The sequence below is a fragment of the Salvia splendens genome, chromosome 8 (assembly GCF_004379255.2).
Source record: "Salvia splendens isolate huo1 chromosome 8, SspV2, whole genome shotgun sequence".
Lineage (NCBI taxonomy): Eukaryota > Viridiplantae > Streptophyta > Magnoliopsida > Lamiales > Lamiaceae > Salvia > Salvia splendens.
The window spans coordinates 2,556,708-2,572,053 of record NC_056039.1 but is presented as its reverse complement, the minus strand read 5'-3'; the positions used below and the strand labels follow the sequence as shown (position 1 = coordinate 2,572,053).

General features: G+C 37.6%; 3 protein-coding genes and 1 long non-coding RNA gene across 4 annotated transcripts; 2 read left to right on the top strand and 2 right to left on the bottom strand.

The window, feature by feature from the left end:
• The first annotated feature begins 271 nt into the window (after positions 1-271).
• Positions 272-1,825, top strand: LOC121744637. Its single transcript, XM_042138235.1, has 2 exons — positions 272-1,195; positions 1,286-1,825. The coding sequence occupies exons 1-2, from the start codon at positions 272-274 to the stop codon at positions 1,823-1,825; spliced, it is 1,464 nt and encodes a 487-aa protein (XP_041994169.1).
• Positions 1,826-3,502: 1,677 nt separating this feature from the next.
• Positions 3,503-4,191, top strand: LOC121744986 (probable histone H2B.1). The gene has a single exon (XM_042138710.1). It carries the CDS (start codon positions 3,584-3,586, stop codon positions 4,028-4,030), a length of 447 nt encoding a protein of 148 aa, XP_041994644.1. The 5' UTR covers positions 3,503-3,583; the 3' UTR covers positions 4,031-4,191.
• On the bottom strand, positions 4,181-7,107 carry LOC121744985 (pheophorbide a oxygenase, chloroplastic-like). The gene is made up of 7 exons (XM_042138709.1): positions 6,416-7,107; positions 6,081-6,316; positions 5,875-6,001; positions 5,220-5,356; positions 4,926-5,085; positions 4,571-4,846; positions 4,181-4,500 (listed from the first exon to the last, which is right to left on the bottom strand). Exons 1-7 carry the CDS (start codon positions 6,833-6,835, stop codon positions 4,246-4,248), a joined length of 1,611 nt encoding a protein of 536 aa, XP_041994643.1. The 5' UTR covers positions 6,836-7,107; the 3' UTR covers positions 4,181-4,245.
• Positions 7,108-10,363: 3,256 nt separating this feature from the next.
• Positions 10,364-12,536, bottom strand: LOC121743310. Its single transcript, XR_006038241.1, has 3 exons — positions 12,409-12,536; positions 10,904-11,015; positions 10,364-10,804 (listed from the first exon to the last, which is right to left on the bottom strand). It is a non-coding gene; the product is annotated as an uncharacterized LOC121743310 (long non-coding RNA).
• Positions 12,537-15,346: the final 2,810 nt, after the last annotated feature.

Below are 15,346 nucleotides of genomic sequence, written 5' to 3'. Positions count from 1 at the left end.
CTTTGCAATCCCATGATTTTTGGCCATCACATCAACACAAATTTAAAGAGGGAACCTCATTCCATTTTCATTAACTCAATCTCCAAATTATGAAGGGAAAAATTCATTACAATCCCAAGGAGGGAAAAATCCAAAATCAAATTAAAGCTAAACTACATCTATAAATACATTCACTCCACAATTACTCCAAAAACTTGAACTCCACCTACCTACCAACCTACCAAAGATATTTATATCTAAATTACCCTCAGAGCAATTTCATCATAGGGGAATGGAAATGGATCAAGATATGGAGCAAGAGATGGAGCAGGAGCATATTCAAGAGGCAGAACTGGAGCAAGAGATGGAGCATGAGCATATTGAAGAGGCAGAACTGGAGCAAGGGCCGAGAGCAACCCTGAGTTTGAGCAGCCAAATGAAGAACCATATTGTGCAGTTCCTTCAACAGCAATGCCAAGCTGGAGCACTGCCACATGGTTCATTTCTAGAGGCAGCCAAGAGATTCAAAGTGCATAGAAGGATAATGAGCCGCATATGGGGGATAGCCAAGCAGCAAATTGAAGATGGGAAACCTGTTATCATGAGGGGCAGAGCATCAGGATATACTAAGAAAACAAATAAAGTACATTTTGATGATGATAAGTTCAGACAATTGTCTTTTCTTGAGAGATCTTGCTATAGAAAACTTGCTTGTAAAATGGGCGTTAGCAAGACAACAGTTGGTAGATGGGCAAAGAATAACCTGATAAGGCCACATACAAATGTCATAAAACCAGCACTCACTGAAGCAAACAAAATCAGTAGAATGAGATGGTGGCTTACTCATATTCAGCCAGTTATGGATGAAGAGAAGCTTTTTTATTATGCTATGCACAACACAATTCATATTGGTGAGAAATGGTTTTACATGACAAAGGCTTCAGACAGATACTACCTGTTGCCGGATGAGGATGAGCCATACAGGTCTTGCATATCAAAAAGATTCATCACAAAAGTGATGTTCATGTGTGCTGTAAGTAGGCCACAGTTTGGCACAGATGGGCAGACCATCTTTGATGGTAAAATAAGCATATTCCCATTAACAAAACAAGTTCTAGCCAAAAAGATGTCAAAGAATAGGTCAAGAGAGACACTAGAGACAAAGCCTATCCCATCAGATAACAAGGAAGCAATGAGAGAATGTCTCTTGAATCAGGTATGGATATTCTTTCCCCTCACATTCCTATAAGACATTGGTAATGTCATCACTTAGCCATATTTTAATTTATTCATAAATAATGCATAGATTATTCCAGCAATAAAGGCTAAGTGGCCAGCCAATGCAAGCAAGAAGATATATATCCAACAAGACAATGTCAAACCTCACCTAAAATCCTTTGACTCACAATTTGATGATCTTGCAAGTTCAGATGGATTTAAATTCCATCTAATTAGCCAACCAGCCAACTCCCCATGCACCAATGTATTGGACCTTGACTTTTTCAGGGCCATACAATCACTACAAGATGATAAACTAGCCACCAATATAGATGAATTATTGGGTAATGTTTGGAGTTCTTTTGAGGAACTCACACCACAAACTCTGAACAATGTTTTTTTAACATTGCAAAGCTGTCTCAGTAAGATCCTAGAAGTGCATGGGGGCAACAATTACAAAATACCCCACTTGAACAAGGAAAGGCTGAGAAGGACAGTGGAGCTTTCTACATCACTTGAAGTTGAGGAGAATCTGGTAAAAGAATGCTTAGAGTATCTACTACTCCATCAGAATGATGTGGGTACCTCATATGACATAGGGCATCTAATCAATGCTTTACAGATCTAGATAGGCCACTAGGATCATAGGGTTTACAGTATAAGCATCAAAATAGTTTGGCTGCCGTTGGAGTTGAAGTCAAGAATCTGTTTCAGCGGTTACAACCGCTTGAGCTCGTTGCAAGTTGAGCTGAGGTGGAGGAGGATAACCGTCACTCACACACACGCATTGATACATATAGAAGGTGTGTGTAAGCCGGGAAGAAGCAGTAGTGAGAATAGTCATGTACAAGACCGGACATTGCTCATGATATTAGTGTAGCAATCAGATACATGTCATGCACAGGAAAGGAGCATATGGTTGGCTCTCAAACACATTCTCAGGTATTTTGATGCAGCATCAAAATGGTTTCTCAATTTGATTCGAATAGTCTTTGTCCCTTTTTCATGTTGATCAGCCAAAACCATTAACAAAATGACATATTTATTTTCGCACATGTTTTTAAAAATCATAATAAATAGTAAAAGTGAAGAGAAAATAAAACGAGAAAGAAAACAATGTAGAGGAATGTCTCCTCTATATTATTCTCTTTCACTTTACTTTCTCTCCACTTTAACTATTGGTTGAGCACGATTTTAATTAGCAATTGGTAAAATAAGAGAGGTAAAGAGAAAAATAATATTGGAAAATGAGTCCCATCATATTAAAGAGAGTAAAATTTTTAAAATTAAAAAATTGCATATTATTATAGGATATATTAAAAAAGAAAGAGTCCGTTTTCTTTTGGCTCGGTTAGAGCATCCACAATGGCGCCTAGCGCACCGCCTAGCCGAGCGCCGGCGCTAAGCGGTCGCTAGGCGAACCATTGGAGGAGCCGAAAACCGCCGAGCGGTTTTCCGGAAATCAATTTCGCCTAGCGCTAGGCGGTCAAAATCCGCTGGGCTATGCGCTGGGCGATCCGCTCGGCTCCATTGCAGTGCCCGGATCGCCCAGCGCATAGCCCAGCGGATTTTTTATTTTTTATTTTTAATTTTCGAAACACTATATATACGCGATTTGTACTTCATTTTTAATTTTCGAAACACTATATATACGCGATTTGTACTTTTTTAAAATTTTTGTATTTTTTTTTAATTTATTGTACTTTTTTTAAAAATTAAAATAGTATTATTAATGTTTCTCGTATATGTCTCGTAAATTAAATTCCGTATATTGTGTTATTAGTGATGTTGCTATTGATGTGGCTGAACTATTTATGATATGGCTAGGCTATGATTGAACTATTTCTGATATGGCAGGTGGATTTTTAGTATTGATGATGTGGCAGGAGGAATTTATGGCTAGGCTGTGGCCGGACTATAACCACTATGGATGCTCTTATAGAAATTGCCGAAGAGATTTGAAAATAACCGGCTCAACTCGTACACGATTTTTGCTTTCGTATTTGTTTGTAAAATCATTAACATTAATCTGGGCCTTATAATTGATAAAATACGGCCCAATTGCAGAAATCAAACCTAAGCATACCAAAATCCCCCGCTTTTCCTGTCAACGAATCTGCTCCGTCTATTTTGCTAATCCTCAACGGTCCACATGCATAATCCGCGTCACCAAATCTATTACGACCGATTCCAAATATCGCGCACCGTTGGTCAAATCACATCCTACGGTCTATACGCAAGATCCCCGTCACACCCAAACCAGCCAATCACATCGCAGCCCCTCTTTATATATTCCCAAATCTTATCAACCAATTCCCTCCAGCTTTACATTCGGCACTTTTTTTCCTCAATCCGAAAACTTCCCTTTACTCTCTCAATCTCTCTAATGGCACCCAAGACCGAGAAGAAGCCCGCCGAGAAGAAGCCCGCTGAGGAGAAGAAATCAGCCGTCGCTGAGAAAGCCCCCGCCGCGGAGAAGAAGCCCAAGGCCGGCAAGAAGCTGCCAAAGGACGCCTCCGCCGTCGGAGACAAGAAGAAGAAGAAGGCGAGGAAGAGCGTGGAGACCTACAAGATCTACATCTTCAAGGTCCTCAAGCAGGTCCATCCCGACATCGGGATCTCCAGCAAGGCGATGGGGATCATGAACAGCTTCATCAACGACATTTTCGAGAAGCTCGCCCAGGAATCCTCCAAATTGGCGAGGTACAACAAGAAGCCCACGATCACCTCGAGGGAAATCCAGACCGCCGTCCGATTGGTGCTTCCCGGCGAGCTCGCCAAGCATGCCGTTTCCGAAGGAACCAAGGCGGTTACCAAATTCACCAGCTCTTAGGTTTTTTTTTCATGGTTTAGATTTTCTAGGGTTTAGTTATATCCTTATTTTGTATCAACGATGGATGAATTGATGAAATTTCCCACATTTGGTGTCTGTTTCGATCTAAATTAGCAAAACTGGCTGTTGATCATCAAATAAAATGCTCAATTTTGGATCAACGAGGACAAAATTCGATCTTGATTGTGAAATTAAATTCTATACAATGCGATAAATTAATCAATGTCGGCGTGAACGTAATCAACAAAAACGAAATTCTTACTTAATTCGTGTAGAGCATAAGCTGATGCAGCGGCTATGATGGCTATAGCTCCGATAATGATTCGCAGCTGGATGTTGGAAGGGATTCCAGCTGTAGCGGCGGAGGCGATTGCTGCTCCGTTTAAAAGCTTTTGCAATTTCTCGAACGCGATGTGTGCGTTCTTACATGATGAGCATTTGAGCGTGTGCTGCTCATATCTGTCCATCATCTGACAGAAATTGAGATTTAGTTTTGTTGCTGATCCAATTTGGATGTTGAATTGGTTGATGAATTAGTACCTGGCGTTTGGATAGTACGGTTGATGGTAGCGGCTGGTTGGAGGCTGTGGCGCCAAACCACTGGGGCTGGCTGTTGCCATGGCGGGAGAGCCAGTTCCGGAAGGCGAGGACGAAACGGTCGGCTTGTGTTGGGGTGAAGGTGAGCTTTGTGTATTGCTTGTTAACATCTTTGTTGTTTGATTGTGAAAGAAATACCTTCTCTTGGCCTTGAAGCACGATCATGTCCCCGTCGTAGACCTTGTTCGAAGTCCAGTGCTCGTGCCATCGAGGAACCACCTAATTTGACAATGGATCAGAAGTTGAACAATCATTGGATTGTGTTGGGAGATGAAATGATTGTGTTTAATGTTGTTACCTGCCACCACGCAGGACCGGGCATTGTCAGCTGGAAGAAGTTCCGAGCGCTGCAAACAATCGAGCGGGTCTTCCCGGGTGCCATTGGTACATTGAAGGAGCAGATCCATATCACCCATTTCTGGTCACCAACGATCGGAAGCTTTGTGTCGATCTCAACCCTGAATGTAGCCGAGCAACGAGGGGGATAAAATCGAGACCATATCAGCACGAGGAAGCAGGCAAACAAAGCCAGCCGAAAAGGGAAATATGCAAACTCAGTTACATTTTGTCAAAGAGGATTAGATGAACTTACTTATTGATAAAATAGCATGGAGCAATAAACTTAGAACTGATCTTTGGATTGTCATCATTTGCACCAGCAAAACCCCAAGGTCCACTTGACTCCATCTTGAATGGTAAGGGCTTTGCTCTATCTCGTCTACCAGTAACCTGATAATAGTGTTTCGTAAGTAGCAAACTCGAAAAACTGCAACTCAACGCTTATCCCTTACCCGATCACCTATAACCGGTTACTCACCCTAATCTTGTTTTTAGAAGGAACCACTGAAACTAGTATGAATGAAACCATAGCTGATCATAATTTGTTATCATGCTAACCATAAAGATCTGTTCTGAAATGCATAAAGCTATACATTATTCTTGTATCAAATCATTATTCTTGTATCAAATCATTTACTTGATTATGATTCAATGCCTAGAACGTCTCGTAGCAATCATTAGAGCATGGGTGACTAGGGAGGCGATGAACTCAAATCACAATAGAGCATAACAGTACAACATTGTAGATTTGCAAAGCCAAATGTATATCTTAATTAAATAGGGCAGCAGTCTTAAAGAGTATGAATCAACTAAGAATGTTTTAAATATCCAGAGTGAAGACCAACAGAACTAAACAAGTATAGTAAACCATTCATAAAAATGGATTCTTTTAGGTCTCAACATTTTACCTTGTGGTGTGCAAAGTCTATGTGGGAAGGATCAGAGACATTCTCCATGAGAGTATCATAGCCATAGTACAGATCACGCTGAATCGTCACTGATGCAAACTCAGGCTTGTCGAAATCATCAGGCAACCTTCATCATCAATCCAAAGAGACAATCATTTAAAACATTCATACTTGAACAATCGAAACAAATTCTATAAAAGGTTTACTTTGGAGGAATGGTGGATTGAGCTCTTTCCCATCCTTTCTCATCAGGCCAAACAAAGAGAAGGCCTTGAGAAACCATGGTTGGAAACCTCGTTGCACAAGCCCTCGGAGACTTAACTGCACGCGCCTCTGGCCCTTGTGAGGCCGCCTGAGGGATCCGGCTGCACGAGCCACATCCATCAAAAGACCACCCATGATATGAGCACTGCAAATGCCCATTCTCATCTATTCTCCCTTCCTACAAAGCAATCATACCATCAATCAATCAATTTGATAGCTGAAAACTGTGATCAATGCATAAATTTCAAGAATTGAGAAATTTGAGTCAAGAATTTACTGATAAAGGAGCGAGCCTGTGGGGGCATTTGTCATCGAAAGCAACCCATTGCGAGGCAGAATTGTCGAACCAGAGAACTAGGTCACGGTTGAGTAGCTGAAACGGCGTCGGATAACGAGGGTCGAGATCTTCCACGAGGGAAACAGGGTACCAATGATCTCTCCAAGAAAACTTCGAAGACGAATCTTCTTCCAAATCTTCGATCCCGATCGACGGCTCTACGTTTTCCTGGTCCTCGTCAGAAGCGACGGAGGTAGAAGCGGACGACGGCGCAGCTACGCGCAGCGGATTGTCGAAAATCTTTCTCCTTTTCTGTGAGGCATTTCCACAAACACGTACAGAGCATAAGGGGGTTCGCGGCAAACTGCTACCAGTGCAGTGGAAAATCGGCGCTGATGAAGCTAGAGAAACAACCACCATATTGTTTTGGGTAATTTCCAGAAACAGTAGCTTCAACAACCAACGATTCGTAGCTTATTTCATAAAAAACCAATCTTTTTTGATGGGGCCGTGTTGGAAATTATGATTAATTTGTCTATGATCACACTTTGAATTGGATTTGGAAAGAAGAATTGTGGGGTTGGAAGAAGGCTTTGCGTGCAAGGATTGAATTATAGTACGTATTTTTCTGGAATCATCTACCATTAGTCGAGCATGATTAACTGCAGAATTTGCTTCTGATTTTACATTGACAGCAGATATTTTTTGTACTCGAAATTTCTAATCGTCTGATGAAAAAATGTAGGCCACGAAAAAAAGAGAAGAAAAACACAAATAGAAAAGAAAAAGAAAACGTGCTACTCACATGAAAATTTGAAAAATTGCCAATTGTCTCATGTAATCAAATTTGTTTTATTTTGTTTTTATATTTTCAAATACAAAGTAACATTGTTTAATCGTCCATATTGTTATGTTAATATACATTTAAATCATTACTCCCTCCGTCCGTAAATAGGAGTCCATTTTTTCCATTTTAATCCCTCCGTGAATAGGAGTCCTAGTTCACTTTTACATAATAGGTCCCACCTTCAATTAACTCATTAAACTTACATTTCATTTAAAACTAATATATACAAGTGAAGTGAGACATCTATTGCACTAACTTTTTTCCACCCACTTTTCTTAACATTTCTTAAAATTTGTGCCGCGAAGAAATGAGACTCCAAATGGCTGACGGATGAAGTATTTATTAATATCATCAAAATTACATAAATATGCTAATCGGTTCCTTAAAAAAATGTCATGGAACAATAATTTTTTTAAAATTTGGTGATATGTAATTCGAATTTGAAAAGTAGACATAAATGACAAACAAAAAAAATTGACTCTCGACTACTTATTTTTTTTCTCAACTTATCACCACTTCCATTTCCATATTTTTAGACAAATTATATACTAGTAGTTATGATATTAGATTATAGAAAATAAGATGTTTAGAATAAATACTACGACTAATATAAACCAATGTATATAGCAATAACAACTTGTGATTAAAAAACATCTATTAACCGACGAAATTCAACTGATAATACGTTTTCTCTTCGAATAAGTACGGAGGAATAGATTATAATTAAAATCACCTCATGTGAATGAGTTATTCTAGTAATGGAGAAAAATTTAAGTTGACTGTAGAATTCAAAAAGAACCATATCCTTTAATATATTTCCTTATTTTATTTTAACTAAAACCTCTCATGAATCTTTTGGTGCAAGCTTAACCATCTAATGGTGCTGGTGCATGGCCATGACTTGGAGTTGGAGCATGGGCATGATGGCGGCTAGGACTCGGAGCATGGGCATGATGATGTCCTTGACTTGGAGAGGGAGCATGGGCATGGTGGTGGCTAGGACTCGGAGCATGGGAATGATGATGACTCGGAGCGGGAGCATGGGCATGATGGTGGCTAGGACTCGGAGGATTGGCATGATGATGGTGGCTAGGACTCGGAGCATGGGCATGATGATGTCCTTGACTCGGAGCGGGGGCATGGGCATGGTGGTGGCTAGGACTCGGAGCCTTGGCATGATGATGGTGGCTAGGACTCGGAGCATGGGCATGGTGGTGACCGTGACCAGGAGCATGGGCATGGTGGTGGTGGCGGCGACGACGATGGTGGTGGTGGCGTGGAGCTTGTGCGTGGTGCAGATCCGACATATCATCTTCTTCTTCTAAGATTTTGTCAGTAAGACTTCGATCCGATGATGTTGAATCTCCATTGTCTATTTGCGATAGAGCAATACAAAACAAGAGACTCAAGACCAGTACGGAAAGATAAACACGAGACATTGTTATTTTAGACTTTTTTATGTTATTCCGATGATGTAAATATTGAAACAAGTAAGCCTTTTTATAATGAGCATATGAGTTTGTAGCAATTAAATTGAGGCCAATACAATTATTATAATTTTTCTTAATGAATTCGATAAATCCTAGAGGACTAAATATGTTAATGACCATTTAAGTAATGAATCCTTTGGTTGGAACATGGAATCCATTGATATTAATTACTATTATTTATTACTACTATCTATTCTTGTTAAATTAGGGCGACTTTTAATTTTCATTTTCCTGTAAGAAATCGATTTAGGGTAAATGGGTCGATTTTAATGGGTACCCTGATGAATATATACGGTGTAATCATGAAAAAAAACACCATATTGTAATCGATTATTTTAAAAAGACAAAAAATACGAATTATATTTTAATCGTTAAACGATATATCTTTAACTTTCTTGAATAAAAAATAGGATAAATGGATCGATTTTGTGTCATCGTTTGAGATGTTTACCCAATAATATGTATCCTCCTATTTATGTAATTACCATTTAGTACCCATTGTTCATTTTTTAGAACAAAATAGCCTCTAAGAAATTTCTACGAATCAGAATATATCGACGTGGCAACTAAAATTACATCTCGATTACCCAAGTCACGTGTTGATTACCCAAAATTACACATCGATTCACGTCCATATTTCGATTACTATAATTTTTTTGCAGAATATTTTATTCCCAGAATTGAAATGATGGATACTAGATGATACTAGTAATTACCAACTATCATTCGATCATCACGGAAATTTAGCCTATGACCACTCAAACTTTCAATTTTTTAATTGGTGGATAAATGTGTTACCAACTAAGTATGATAAATTGATTCATTAGCCATTATAAATAGCAACACAATAATCATATAGATTAATAGATATATGATGGTGAAATATAATAAGGCTAATTCTTCCATTACGAAAGAAAGGAGTTTGCTATTCAAATAGTCGTATATTTTGGGATACAATATTAACCATGTACTGGTGGATGAGCATGGTGGCGGTGGCCATGGTTTGGAGCATGAGCATGATCATGGTGGTGGTGGTGGTGGCGGCGGCGACGACGGTGGTGGTGATGTGGAGCATGTGCATGGTCATGGTGTGATGGTTCATGTTCGGATGATTCAAGATTCCATGTCAATTCATCTTCCACTACTTGGGTAAGATCAGATTTTGAGAATGTTGAATCTTCTATATTCACATTTTTAGCCCTTGAGAGAGAAATGAAAAATAAGAGAGTGGCAATTGTCACAAAAGAGTAGATGCGAGACATTTTGGAAATTCTTGATTGAAATATTGCAATTTGCAAGGAAAGAGTGCCAGTGCCTTTTATATTAGAAATTATGGGTTTGTGGCGTTAATAGAATTAAATATTGCTCAATAAAGTTTTGGGATGTTATGTATCGAAATTAATTTTTAGTTTCAGGAATTAAACATGGTACATTAATTACGAACATCGATTTATTTATTTAAACATGGTACATTTCTTTAGTGTTTATTTCTTATGAAAATTAAGAAACTTGCAAAGAGATTTTGAATTCACATTTCAATATGTTTTTAACTTTGTTTATAAAAATAAAAACATAAAATTGTATTCAGAAAATATACATGGTCTATTCAAATTAATTTAGAAAATTGGGAACTATAGACCAAAAATTTATTTAGTGAGAATCAATCTTACATTATATGTTAATTGGAAGAAAAAGAAGATAATGCGACTATAACTAAGTGTGGTCATAGACATCACAATGGCTATGCAATTCTAACATTCATAAATTTTCTAGTACAAACTTAAACAAATAAGCATGAGCGTGGTGGCAGCGGTGGCGGCGTGTAGCTTGTGTATGGTGGCTATGAGGCGATAGAGCACGATGATGCCCGTGTTTGGTTGAAGCAAGAGTCCACATATTCGTACCATGAGAGAAGCAAACTATTTCTTAGGATAGATATTAGAATCGGGTCCAATATCGCGTGAGCCAGTATTGATGTAAGGTCCGCGGAAAGTTGCTTGAGGGGGCAGGGGCTTTGATGAGTCTATCACGGGACCCTTGGATGACTTCGACCTATATACAACAGGGCAGTGTGAGAATTGGAATCAGACGAACCAAATTAGGTGAGGTGAGAAATCTCAACAATATTACTCGTTTGACAAGTTCACCTACGCCATGTAGAAGGGAAATGCCAATCCGGCCGATGCAAAAACCACTAAGCCTGTGGCCACAATGACGTTGCGCTTGCGTGACATCAAGATTGGTTAAAGCATCAATTGATAATCTGAGAACAGAGAGTTTATGAGAACTGAAATCAAAGAAAAAAGTCACATCATATGTAGAATTTAAAAAGAGTTGCAACTAGTGACAACATAGAATACAAGAAAGCACATCCATTAGACATATCCTTCATCGTATGACTTTCCGATAATAGCAGAGGAAACAAGAAACTTGCAAACCAAACTCTCAAACAGACTTAATTGCATTTGCATATAATTGTATGCATATCATGTTAATGTGAGGCCCTTAACCCTTTTGATCAACAAAAAAGTGGACATTTTACAGTGTTTAGGAAATAAACTACCATACACATATACGTTCAACTAAAACAATCAACATAAAGAAAACATCATGGATGCATGAATAGAATTCACTTGCCAAATTCCAGGCTATCAACAGTAACTTGAATAAATAAAAATGTTCTACAATAGTAGCAAATGATTAAATTTCCATGAAGCAACAATCTTCAATCCTTGAAAGAACACCCATAAAATCGTAGAGCATTCCATACACAAATAGTGCAGTCATGGAATAGTCATACAGACAATATGTAGATGATCAAATATCAGTTCAGAAATTTTTTTTACGGATATGATGTTAAGAGGATGATGAAAAGAGAGGCACAAAGTGTAACAATGGGGAGGATAAACATGCAGGCGAAAGCAATCGTGATAAGAAGGCTGTTTAGGCATTCAAAGAGGAGCATACATTCTTCTTGTAAAAAGTGAGCACCAAGATCTTTTGCACACTCTGTATCAAGACCAAAGCAGAGAAAGCCAAAAGCATTGCATAGTGCCATTTGTGGGACTTGATCATAGAATATTAGAATGACCGGATCTTTCGAATTCTCTTACCCAAGCATCTTAAACTTTTTGTTCTTTGTCAAAGTATTTACACATTTTTCAACTAAAGTCCCCTGAAAATTCACAATTTTTTCAGTAATCCTCTTCTTTCTTTCTATCTATCTGCAGCCTTCCTTGTGCAGTATCTCTACAAAGACTAATCATCTCTCACATGCCAAAATTAGTGAAGAGATTTCCAAACGAGATATACTCCCAATTTCATGATCAAGACCAAATTACCTATATTTGAATATATTTTTGGGAAAAAACGATGAAGCAACCCTATTTGTAAGAACAGTCATAAAACACCAAAATTCAACAATTCAAGCAATTACGCGAGCTGCATAACACAAAGAAGACTGGCGACATCAAAATTTCAGAAGGAAACACAAAACCTAAAAATCTAAGAAGCTCCAATTGAAATTTTGAATCGCAAAAAAAACGAATACATTGTTATGATAAACCATTGAAGTGATTAATAACGTCAATCGACAAACATTTAGCCGACTAAATTCCATGTGATAGGTATAAAAAATAATAACAACAAATATTTACCGGAAATGGTAGCTCACAGGCTGAATCTAACCGCCGCTGCTGCTGCCGCTGCCGCCGTCGTGATGGAGCTGAGAACTGAAGATTGAATTGAGAAGTGACGAGCAAAAGATTAAAAATTACGAACTAAGCCCATTGGTTTTCACTTAGCCCACGTATAATATTATGTTAAAGCCCACTTATAAAGTACTACTAATTTTATATAATTAGGGGTGTTCGATTGACAAGATTAAATCTCCTGATTAAATATGTATCATGTTTGGTTCATAAGATTGAACCCTTCAACTTAATCCTAGATGAATAGTCTCATGATAATTAGTCATAGCCTCCCCCTCCAACTAAAATAATCTCACAACTTAATCCTAGATGTATAGTCTCATGATATTAGTCATGACAACCGAACGCCACCTTATTGGATTCACATATCCATACTATGATAAATATCATCACCCTCACACCTATTTCCCCCCTGATTACTGAGTTAATCTCTTTAATAATATGCCCTAAACTTTCATTACCTTATCACTATTCATACACGTTTCTTTTTCTCACTAAGCTACAACCTCTTTTAGTCTTTTTGTGTATTCATATAAGAAATGTGTATCCATCATGCAAGAGCCAATTATTGGGACCAATTGAAAAAGCCACCGGAACATAAACGCATATCTTGTACAGTAGACATAAGTGATAAGAAACCAACAACTAAAATCCCTTTCATCCTGCACGTGACGAACCACAATTGAATTAAAAAAAGATTTCAATGTATATATCTAAACGTTAATCCTTGGTTTTAATGGAGTATATGGCAACAAAAACTAATGGTTTACAAACATCTACTAGGTTAACCATTGCATAAAAACCATGGAATTGACTTGATTATATAGAATTGCATAAAAAACCATTAACAAACAAATCATCTCATAAATCTCTCTTTGATTTTATTTAAATTAGAAACTCATAAATCTTGTGGTATACAAGATTAACCATTGCATAAAAACAATCATAAAGAACTAAATCCCCTCTTAAATCTCTCTTTTATTCTTGCTAATTTAGAAACTCTCCAAAATCTTGTAGTACAAACTTAGACATTCAATTATGCATGGCCATGGTGATGGCCTTTTGGAGCAGGAGCATGGGCATGATGGTGGCTTGGACTAGGAACATGAGCATGGTGATGGTGGTTTGGAGCATGGGCATGGTGGTGACCATGACTAGGAGCATGCGCATGGTGGTGGTGGCCGCGACGATGGTGGTGATGGTGTGGAGCTTGTGCATGGTGGCCATGAGGTGATGGAGCATGACGATGTAGATCCAACATGTCATTTTCTTCCTCCAATATTATGTCTGTAAAACTTAAATTCGATGATGTTGAATCTTCTTCGGTACTTATTTGTGACAGAGCAATACAAGACAAGAGACTCAAGACCACTGTAAAAAGATAAACACGAGACATTGTTATTATTAAACTTAAAAGCAAGTGAAGCCATTTTATAGTGAGCGTCTGAGTTTGTATCATTTAAATTAAGGCCAATGCATTTATTTAATTTCTTCTTGATGAATTCGATAAATCCTAGAGAAATCAATATATTAAAACATGGTAATGAAGATTTAAGTAATGAGTCCATCAGTTAAGAACATGAAATCCATTGATATTAATTAATTTATTACTCCGTATCTCTTCTTGTGAAATAAGGGCCACTTTTAATTTTTATTTTCCTGAAATATAAATAATCGATTTACGGATCCAAAAATAGGGATTAGTCCATCTTTGTTAGCTAGTCCTATTCGTCCAAAAATAAATAAATAATATACTATACACCAATACTCGTATATGATTATATTTTGTAATATTGGCATGTTATATTATAACATAGACGTTTCTTTTCTCACCAAGGCTACGACCTCTTTTAGTCTTTTGTGTATTCATTTGATATGCTAATTTATACTACAATTCAATTAATATATATCAAGCATGAGCCAGAATTGTGAGAATTTTCAACGGCTCATCGCTCCGCTGTGCATCGACACAACGCGCTCTCAATAAAGGGCAAAATACCCATTGTTGCGGATGCTCTAACAATCCTCCAAGTTCATATAATCGGTAGCCTTTACTAGATAGTAGATTAAAATGATTTTTAGAGGTGAAGAAAATAAGAAGCAAAGTTTATACTTTTGCATGTTCGATATGATCTCTTTCTTTGGCGCACAGTTTTATAACACACAGTATACAGGACGAATTGTATTATTATTTGAAATTCAATAATTACATCATAATAAGTACTACTATGAACTAACTAATTTTATCAATAAACAAATTACTGCTACACATAATATTGTAGGTGCAAAAGCACAGTTGAAAAGAAAAAGTTGGTAGTTATTCGTTACAAACTTCCAAAATCAAGAATTTGTGAAGAAAAAAGGATCTTAAGTAATGCTGAGAGCTCACTCTAGCAATAATTATCGCATCTTTTCGAGGCCAATATTCTAAGAAATCTCAACAGCATAAAAAAAATACAAACCGGCATGGAAAGCAGTTCTTCACCGTTATAAAGAATGAATAGAAATGCAAAAATCACAATATTTTGCCTCAATAATGTGTCAATAAAATGCAGCAACTTTGCACATTTATATGCAGAAGAAGAATAAAACAAGTAGGATCAACAAAAGGTTCAATTGGATTGCTGCCTGTATAAAGCTGAAAATTTTATCATATATTTTTGTAATATATCCCAACTAACTATACATCAAAGCAAATATTAAAGCATTTTCTTGTGTGCATACAATCATATACTTCAAAGTAAATACTAGTTGCAAGACAGGTCACAGAACTTACAGTTAACAACTGTCTCAGATAATGCTATGGATATGTCAATATCTTGGATAATCGACAGTTTAAGGCCAGCTATACGAAGTATATCAAACATGACCAAAAGATGCGCAA

Bases quoted from the DNA above. Each gene is read 5' to 3' on its own strand.
- LOC121744637 (XM_042138235.1), top strand. From the start codon at position 272: ATGGAAATGGATCAAGATATGGAGCAAGAGATGGAGCAGGAGCATATT. The intron at 1,196-1,285 runs GTATGGATATTC...AATAATGCATAG, and splicing joins GAGAATGTCTCTTGAATCAG to ATTATTCCAGCAATAAAGGC.
- LOC121744986 (XM_042138710.1), top strand. From the start codon at position 3,584: ATGGCACCCAAGACCGAGAAGAAGCCCGCCGAGAAGAAGCCCGCTGAG.
- LOC121744985 (XM_042138709.1), bottom strand. From the start codon at position 6,835: ATGGTGGTTGTTTCTCTAGCTTCATCAGCGCCGATTTTCCACTGCACT. The intron at 6,317-6,415 runs GTAAATTCTTGA...ATTGCTTTGTAG, and splicing joins ACAGGCTCGCTCCTTTATCA to GAAGGGAGAATAGATGAGAA. The intron at 4,501-4,570 runs GTACTAATTCAT...AATTTCTGTCAG, and splicing joins CCGTACTATCCAAACGCCAG to ATGATGGACAGATATGAGCA.